Here is an 8,350-nt window from a genome sequence, read left to right on the forward strand (position 1 = left end):
GACACGGTGAAAAGCCTTCGAGCAGCAGCTTTCCCCCTGCTGCACCAGCACAGTTCCATGTCTCTGCTACAAAAACGTTTTCAGACTGCAACACCTCTGTGAGCAAGGGAAGCCCAATCAGTCAGCAGAACAGGGCCAGGCTGGGGAGGAGCAGTCCCACCTCCCTGCAGCCCTGGGAAGGTGAGCAGAGAGCCCAGGCACCCCCTGCAGGCTTTGGGCAAAGACACTGAGGAGGACACAGGTCCCATCTCGTATTTCAAAAAACATTTTATTTACAGTATTGTACAAGTCAACCCCCGAGTTAGTGGTTTTCCCTGCTCAGCCCCTGTGAGCAGCACCGGAACCCATCCCTGGAACTCAGGAGGCTGTGCTAAAAGAGCGTGGACAGTGCCCAGGGCAGGGGTTGAGCTGCACCTGAGAGCAGTGCCAGGGTGGCTGCCTGCACCCCCAGGTCCAAGCTCCGCGGGCAGAGAGGGGTGGACAGCACCCCAGGACAGGTGACAGCCAGGGAAAGGCTGGAGTGAGGGCCAAGAGGAGCCCTGTCCACTGTTGCCCTTTTGCCCCCACCCCAGAGCTGTAGCTCTGCCCAGGGCTCAGTGCCTTCTTATGCTGGGATGTAGGCAGTGACAACAAACAGTGCAGAACTCCTGTCCCCCACCGCTGCTCCCACAGAGTCCCAGTTTGCCCCAGCACCTCTCACTGGGCTGGCAGCTGCACCCCCTTCCCCGTGAGACGGTGCTCACCGCAGCGAGGTCCAGAGGCAGCGCAGGGCCCGCGGGCTGCTGGGGCTCAGCTGAAGAAATAGGTGGAATCCATCACCTTGTGCAGGTTGAATTCACCTGGGGGCAGTGAGGGAGAGGTCAGAGGAGAGCAGAGTGGGGATGTGTAATGGGGAGTGAAGTGGCCTCAGTGTGCAAACCATCCGTGCCCCTGCACCGTGGTGCCCACGGAGCGCTGGGCCGCTCTGCACAGAGGTCAGGCACAGCCAGATGGCCTGGCAGACACAGGGCTGAGGGATTAGAAGGAGTTAAACTAATTGCCTTAATCCCATTGCATGTATATCATCCAGATCCCGGCAATTACCATGCTGAGTCTCGCTCCCATCTCCCAGCAAATGTTCATGGATGGAAACAGATGGGAGCGGAACAAGACTGGGATGGGATGAGCTGGGTCAGCCTAGGGGAAATCCCAGGGGTTAAGCAGTGAGGACAGCAAGCAATGCTCTCAGGGATGCTACGGGGGATCCAGACTCTGCAGTCCAGCACAGAAGGGAAAACCTGATCCTAGGGCACAGCTCTGGCTCTTTGTCTTTTAGTGATTTTGGGGGCCACTCCCCATCTCATTCCCCTTGTCTCCAAACCAAGCTCTGCAGTTCTGTCCTACCTGTCCTGGGAACACTTGACAGCTGCTCCATCAGTTTCGTCTGCCAAGGGGCTCTGGGCTCTGTGCTGGAGCTGGATGAAACAGAAGGAAGCAAATCACCACAGGAGCTCTGGGAGAAGATACATCTTCCTCTGCTCCTCAGTCCAGATCCTGATATCAGGATTCAGCTTTTCCAGAACAGACCATGCCCCCAGGAGCTGGAGCCCAGCCCTGACCACAGCAGCCCAGGGCAGGCCCTAAGGCTGCCAAACACCTCCCTCAGTTCTGTGGCAAGAGGGTGCAGAGCCCTTGGTTTTCACAGAGGTCAAAGGTGATTTGGGTGTTAGACAGGAAGAAAGGACAACTTCCCTCAGAGCAACCCCCAGGCAGGTGACACCACCTGGGCACAACCCTGGGAGAGGGAATTGGTGCAGGCAGGAGTGTGGTGGGAAAACCAAAGGGCCAGGAATACCTGCAGTACTTCTCCAGCATGAACTCCGACAGATCCTGCAGGATCTTCTCACTGTGCAGAGCCACGAACTGCTGCCGACAGATCTGACCCAGGGAGACAGGGTGAGGTGCAGGTTAGCAGGTGTTTACCCTCCTTCCCCCAGTGACAGGGCAAAGGTGAGGGGCAGGGGAAGCAGCAGGAGGGGAAGGGGAAGCTGCCAAACTAGGCTGAAATGAACCAGCCTGGGGAGGTGGGAAGCAGAGGCCAACCCTCATTTATTGATGCTCAACAGCCCTCGCAGCGCTGCAGAGGGAAGGGCACGGGGCAGGGAGGAGGCACCAGCTCTGCCAGGGCTGTGTTTAGTGCCCATTTACACACACAGATTCTCTCACACACACTCCCTGCAGGGAGGGAGGAGATGAGGCCCCAGGAAATAGGCTGCGACCGCCAGGTTCACCTCGCCTGGGTGAATCAATCAGCCTATGGAGCAAAGCCCAGGGGAGGAAGGGCTGGCACAGGCCCAGGGCACAGATCAGCAGGATCCTGCTCACAGGGGACCCGGGAGGACACTTTTACCTGGTTCATGACGTCCACGGTGACCGCGTGAGTCCAGTAGCAATCGTGGACCGAGACGAAGGTCAGACCCTGCCTGGGAGGTGGCAAAGGTGCCATGAGGCAATGCTGAGACCCACTCTGTGCAACGGCCTCTGCCCATGTAGACCCTCTGGCTGGGACAGAGGCAGGGACCACACAAGGAAGGGAACTCCCTGCATGGTGCCCACAGGTCTTCAGAGAGAGGTTGTCAATCCCAGGACCTCCCTGTCCTTGCCCTGCTGCCTCCTCTTACCCCTTGTCTGCCAGGAACCCCAAACACCCACCGGGGAACCCTCGGTCTCGTCACCCCTTGCCCCGGTGACACTATGCAGGAGAAGGTGAGTCCTGGGCCAGGGACAGAGCCTGGCTGGCAGCTCCCTACCTGAGGCAGTGCAGCGCCGTGAGCATCATGTGTGTGGAGTCCAAGGAGTGGATGAAGTTGGGGGGGAAGGCATTCTTCTGCTTCACGGTGTCAGGCTTCCTGTGGCACAGAGCAGGACACGGAGGAGCTGGGGCACCTCAGGGCCAAGGATGAGAGTGCCAGCACAGAGGCAGCACCACCCAGCCCTGGGGTAAGTGGGCTGTCCTGGAGGGTCCCAGGGTCCTGCTCCTCTAGTTTTCTGCAGCTCAGGGCAGTAACAGGAGCTCGGGCACTTCCCTTGTCCCCAGAGCACATGCTAGGGTCAGCAGGGGTGCAGTGCAGGCTGTGGTTTTGTACTTACTGGTTGATGGTGGAGCTTTTCACACTCAAGTTCTGCATGCCACAATTCAGCTGTGGGCAAAGAGAGGGGACCAGCTGTCACCATGCACTGCCCAGCATCACGGGGGCCAGGCAGTGCCTCACACTTCTGGGGAGGGGACTGTGCCTTTCCAGGGTGTCCCAGCACTGTGACACCTTGCCCAGCTCCCACCCGAGGATGCTGGCAGGCATCCTGCAGCCCTTCCCCACGGCAGCCCTCGCAGGGTGAATCAGCCTGAGCAGGGCTGCTGGAGGTGAGCAGAGCAGGGCCGAGACGGGCTGGGGAGACGTGAGTCAGCGCAGCAGAGTGTGGGAGGCGACAGCAGCGAGACTGAGTCACGCGAGCCCCGAGGAGGCTCCGTGGAGCAGGGAACAGGCCTGAGCCCCAGCTGCCTGAGTGGGACGGAGCTGCAGAGCTTCCTCACCAGCCCACCCACACGCCCAGCTCTGCAGGCAGCGACGAGCTGAAGGATGTGCCTGCACGCATGGATCCTACCTGCTCTGCAGGCTCACCCACCGGCGATGCCAACCTGCCCAGCTCCAGCCCAGCTGTCCCTCCTCTCTGCCCACCATGGGAAGGTGTGGACACTCACCACAGTGGACCTGGAGCGAAAGTAGGGCTGCACAATGGGGAGCCCCAGTGGTGTGACCCACTCCACTGTCTGCCCCGACCGCGAGATGAGCTTGGCACTCTCCGTCAGCCAGTTCTTCAACAGAGGGAAGGAAGCAGCTGGAGTTAGTGTGGAGCTGGGAGACCCTACCCCCTCCCAGCACAGGCCACCCCAACTCCTGCCACGGACTGGGACAGTCCAGCACTTACTGCTGCACAATCCCACACCTCTGGGCTGGGGCAGGAGGACCCTCTCTGGGCCAGGACCCAGGAGAACCATCTCTCCCCATGGAGCATCCCCTGGTCTATGTATGAGTGGACCAGGGAAGAAGAAAAAGTGAAGACAAGGGGCAACAGGCTCCTTACCTGGATATCTCGAGTCGCTGAGAACATCTCCTTGATGCTGTTGAACACCTGCTTCACCAGGTAGTGAGACGCTTCCCACAAACATTCCTGCACAGAGCACAGACAGAGTGAGGGTCAGGATGAGCCGTGGAGGGCAGTGACAGGACCCAGAGGACACACACACAGCCACACCACCTCGGGGAAGTCGTCGATCTCCTTGAGGCGTTTCTCGATGACGCCATACACCACTGTCATCACCGTCTGCTTCACCACCTTGCGGCTGATGAAGCCTTGCAGCACCTGCGCGATCTTCAGCCCCCGCTCCGCGTCCTTCTGCCGAAACTCCTCCACCTGAGCAGGACAGTGCCCCGGCTCAGCCCCAGCACTGGCTCCAGCCCCTCCACGGCCAGGGGAGCCTGAGACCCTCCCTGTCTGCTGCCTGGGCTGAGCTCCAGCAGAATCCTGGAGCCCATTTTGGCCACTTTGGCCAACAGAGATCACCCGAAGGGATCAAGCACAGATAACCATCTTGCACAGCCTTCCCTGCTGCTTCAGCACTGTCCCTTGGCAGCCAGGTGGTGCTGGCCGGGACAAGGACACAGCGCTAGGACTCTCAGGTGCTCCTGCCTCTCCCCCACAGAGATAACCAAGCAAGACCTGCACCCCCGTGAGCTCCTCCTGCTCTCCTGTGTGGTGCTGCCTGGAAAGCCTGCTGAGACTGCGATGGGACAGCCAGGGTCCAACAGCAGCTGAGTGACCCTGGCAGGTCTCAGCGCTCTCCCAGTGGCTCATTTCACTTCAGTCTTGCCAACTGAAGACTTCACAGCAGTGTCAAGGGCCAAATCTCTCCCTGCTCCCTTCTACTCAGCTCAAAGGAAGAAAATCTGATAACCCATGGGCCAGGCAGCTGTGACCAAGGGATGAGAAACACACACTGCTCTCTTCCACCTCTGTGGCCCACTTCTCCCAAGCTTCATTCAGGAGAAGTGAGGACAGCAGAAATCCTAGGGGATTTCTCACAGCCACCTCTGAGGACAGATTTCCAGCCAGATCCCATTCAGGGATGGAGAGTCTCTGCCTCTGACCAGCTCAGGTCTCCTCAATCGTTTGTACGCTAGTCTTATCCCCACCCTTCTCCTTGGGATCAGGAGTGACCCTGTGCACCACAGTAGCAAGAGGAGGTCCAAGAGGACCCCCTGTGTCCCTGCTGTGCCTCACCTGCTGTGCCACGGCACTGTAGACATCCTGGGGGACACTGGAGGGCATCAGGTTGACGGAGACGGCGCCGATGAGGTCGCGGCCGAGTGCGGCGTAGTGCTGCAGCCCATTGCAGGATCCGTCCTGCACGGGGGAAGAGCAGAGCAAACAGGGAGTTAGCAGGTGGATGGAGCCCTGCTCATCTGCCCCTGCCCCATGCACAGGTACCCTGGGCTGAGGTGGTCATTGCCACCTTCCCCCTCTCTTCCCACAGGATTGCAGCTGACCTCCTAGCAGTGGCCAGAGCCACATCACCTTCCACTTTGCTTCTGGACAGTTTTCCTTTCTGGGTCCATCCCTAACTACTGCAGTCTGTGAGGTTTAAAACCAGAGACCTCACACCACACTGTCCTCTCCACAGGTTTCCAAAGACATCAGAGCTCTGTGGAAACACTGAGAACTTGGAAAACACTGAATCTGACTGGGGTGCTAAAAGCAGCCCCGAGGCAGCAGCCAAAACAACCTCAGGAGTGGGATCAGAGGCAGGAAGAGGCAGGCCAAGCTGAAGATCCCTCAGGAAGCCCCAGCTGGCTCCAGCCAGCTGTGCTGCCTCTGCGCCACAGTGGATGAAAACATCCCTCTGACAGAAACCAATTCCCCCCAGCCTTCCCAAAGCTGCAGTCAGAGGCACAGCGAGTGCCTGCCACAGCAGCTGCCCTCACAGCCCTCCTGGAACCAAGAGCAGCTGGGGTGAGACATGCAGGGAACAGTCTTGGTGCTCCTCAGACTGCACCAGCAGCAATGTTCCTCACAGGCAGTGTGCTGCTGTCCCTGCCCACAGGCTCTCCCTGGTCACCACGAGCTCACAGCTGCCCCAGGACCAACCTCTCCTTCCTGCACCCCCTCCCTCCCCCTGTAGTGCAGCACGACCTGATGACTCTGTTAACCAAGTGCTGATGACTCAGGCAGAACGAGATTCTGGTGCCCTCCAGAAGAAGTCCTTGCTGGAATTTCATTAGCTACACCCTCCACACACCCCCGGCAGCTCCCTTGATCTTTTGTTGCCATCTAAATATCAGTCCTGGCTGTCTCACGCGCATTCCAGACATCACTACTGGCAGAACCACCACTGTTCCCCTACCTGAACTCCTGAGAAACAGCAGCACTCCCTCACCACAGTCCCCATGCAGCCAGGGACCTGTCCATGCCTTCAGAGCAGCCCCTGAGCAACTGCACCAGCCCCAAGCAGGAACAGGGCACATGGGGACAGCCAGGCCACTGAATGTAGGGGACAACCAGTTCTGTCCCCATGCCCTTCCTCAGAGTTCCAGACCTCCCTCCTGCAGCACTGCTTGGCTTCAGCCTTGGAACAGGAGTGGAGCAAAGGCCACCAAAGCCTCAGCACAGCTCTGAGCACTCCAGACAGGCAGGTGTTCCCATGCTGGGCTGACTTCCAGTCCCGATCCTGTGGCTGGAGAAGGTGAGACTGGTCCAGCTCTCACCCTGCGGTAGCTGCCAGCAATCTCCCAGCTGGGCTCTGCTCCAGCCAAAGGAAGGAAAGCAGCACTCGGCTGCACTGGCTCATGGATGGCTGCAGGCAGCAGAAAATCATCAGAGTTCTCCTGCCAAGATGCCAAACACTTCATCCCCCCTCCCAAGAAAACCCATCCACGTGGTCCAGGGAACACAGTGCTGGAGACCTGGATGCTCCTCCCCGCCCTGCCCTGCGGGTCTGCTGGGCTCCTACCTGGTGAACTGGGAAGTGGGAGATGTAGGCTGCTGGATCTGGGGACCTCGAGGCTTTGGCAATTTCCATGCAGCATGCCAAGACTTGCCAGGGCTCATCGGTGTCCATCCACCACTTCCTGCCCTGGCAACGGGAAAACACAGACTGGTAGGAGCAGGCATGTGGAGGAGCCCCTGGGACATGTTGGGCACACCACCTCCTCTCACCCACTTCCCTAATGTTTCGTCACGTTTTCAGACAGAAACGTGTTATTTAGGAATCTCTGCCTTGCTCTGTTTCCCTTTCCCTTCACAAAGCCTATCTTTAAAAATGTTTTTGTTTCAAAATCAACCTGACTCCCGTTTCATTTCCCTTCCTACAAGCTCCCACATACCGTGAGCGGGCGGTCGGCCGAGTCCAGGATCTCCTCCATGATCTCGTTGGCGTACTCCAGCCGCTCCTGCAGGTCGTTCTTCTTCTTCAGCCCCGTCAGGTTGATGAGGTGAATCTTCAGCCAGTCGAGGCCCTTGGGCCCCAGTGGCCTCCCCTCTGCGAACAGCAGGATGGCACGGGTGGCGTCGCTGCCCAGGTGGTTGAAGTAGGGTGGGCAGGGGTAAGTCCTGCCGCGGAAGTCCATGTTGTGAGGGAACCAGAACACCTTGTCCCGCACGTAGTTGGCGATAGAGAGTTTGTAGAGCGCGTCCATGCGCAGGCTGTGCATCTCTGCAGTCTTCTTCTTGCACAGCAGCATCTCGTGCTTCAGGGTCTTGCTCCAGGTGGAGGAATGGCCAGGAGCACTGGGAGGTTTGGGGGCCTCGGAGAGGGGCGGGGGGATGTCCAACTTCTCACTGCCTTTGTCATTGAAAATGGAGATGATGATATCCAGCACTGGCTGGTTGATCTTCCAGGCGCAGTTCCCCAGCTGGGTCAGGGCATCCAGTATGGGGTGGAGGTTGACAAGTGGACACTGGTCCAGCAGCAGCTGGTGCTGCACGGCTCCCTCCACGAAGCGCATCAGCTTGGTGTCGTTCAGGACAAAGGCACCGAAGTGGGGGGAGGTCCAGGGCACTGGGGGGCACAGCATAGGCATGGCCGAGGAGTTGAAGGTCAGCGTGGTCTCTGCAGCGTCCGACAGGATCTGGGAGAGGATGGGATGGGGCTTTATCAGCCCAACCTGGAGAGGAGAATCGGAGGGGAAGGTCAGCAGTGCAGGACTAAGGCTGGAGCATGGAAGAGCCTGTGGTCAGTCAGACATTCCATAAGGACCATGTCAAGTCAGGACAGTGTCCACACAGTACCAAAGGCCCCTCAAAGCATCCCTGAGCA

General features: G+C 58.8%; 1 protein-coding gene across 1 annotated transcript in view; it reads right to left on the reverse strand.

Moving 5' to 3' along the window:
* Positions 1 to 789: 789 nt before the first annotated feature.
* Positions 790 to 8,350, reverse strand: part of POLRMT (polymerase (RNA) mitochondrial (DNA directed)) — a gene marked incomplete at its 5' end in the record, with an annotated part of 11,797 nt that continues 4,236 nt past the window's right edge. The window contains 12 exons of the mRNA XM_009071062.1: positions 790 to 839; positions 1,384 to 1,454; positions 1,835 to 1,917; positions 2,390 to 2,462; positions 2,790 to 2,888; positions 3,130 to 3,179; positions 3,740 to 3,853; positions 4,123 to 4,209; positions 4,297 to 4,452; positions 5,320 to 5,442; positions 7,046 to 7,168; positions 7,419 to 8,198. Of these exons, the coding sequence (XP_009069310.1) occupies positions 790 to 839; positions 1,384 to 1,454; positions 1,835 to 1,917; positions 2,390 to 2,462; positions 2,790 to 2,888; positions 3,130 to 3,179; positions 3,740 to 3,853; positions 4,123 to 4,209; positions 4,297 to 4,452; positions 5,320 to 5,442; positions 7,046 to 7,168; positions 7,419 to 8,198 (1,809 nt within the window). The remainder of the gene's footprint in view (positions 840 to 1,383; positions 1,455 to 1,834; positions 1,918 to 2,389; positions 2,463 to 2,789; positions 2,889 to 3,129; positions 3,180 to 3,739; positions 3,854 to 4,122; positions 4,210 to 4,296; positions 4,453 to 5,319; positions 5,443 to 7,045; positions 7,169 to 7,418; positions 8,199 to 8,350) is intronic.

The sequence above is a fragment of the Acanthisitta chloris genome, unplaced genomic scaffold (genome assembly GCF_000695815.1).
Source record: "Acanthisitta chloris isolate BGI_N310 unplaced genomic scaffold, ASM69581v1 scaffold6220, whole genome shotgun sequence".
Taxonomy (NCBI): domain Eukaryota; kingdom Metazoa; phylum Chordata; class Aves; order Passeriformes; family Acanthisittidae; genus Acanthisitta; species Acanthisitta chloris.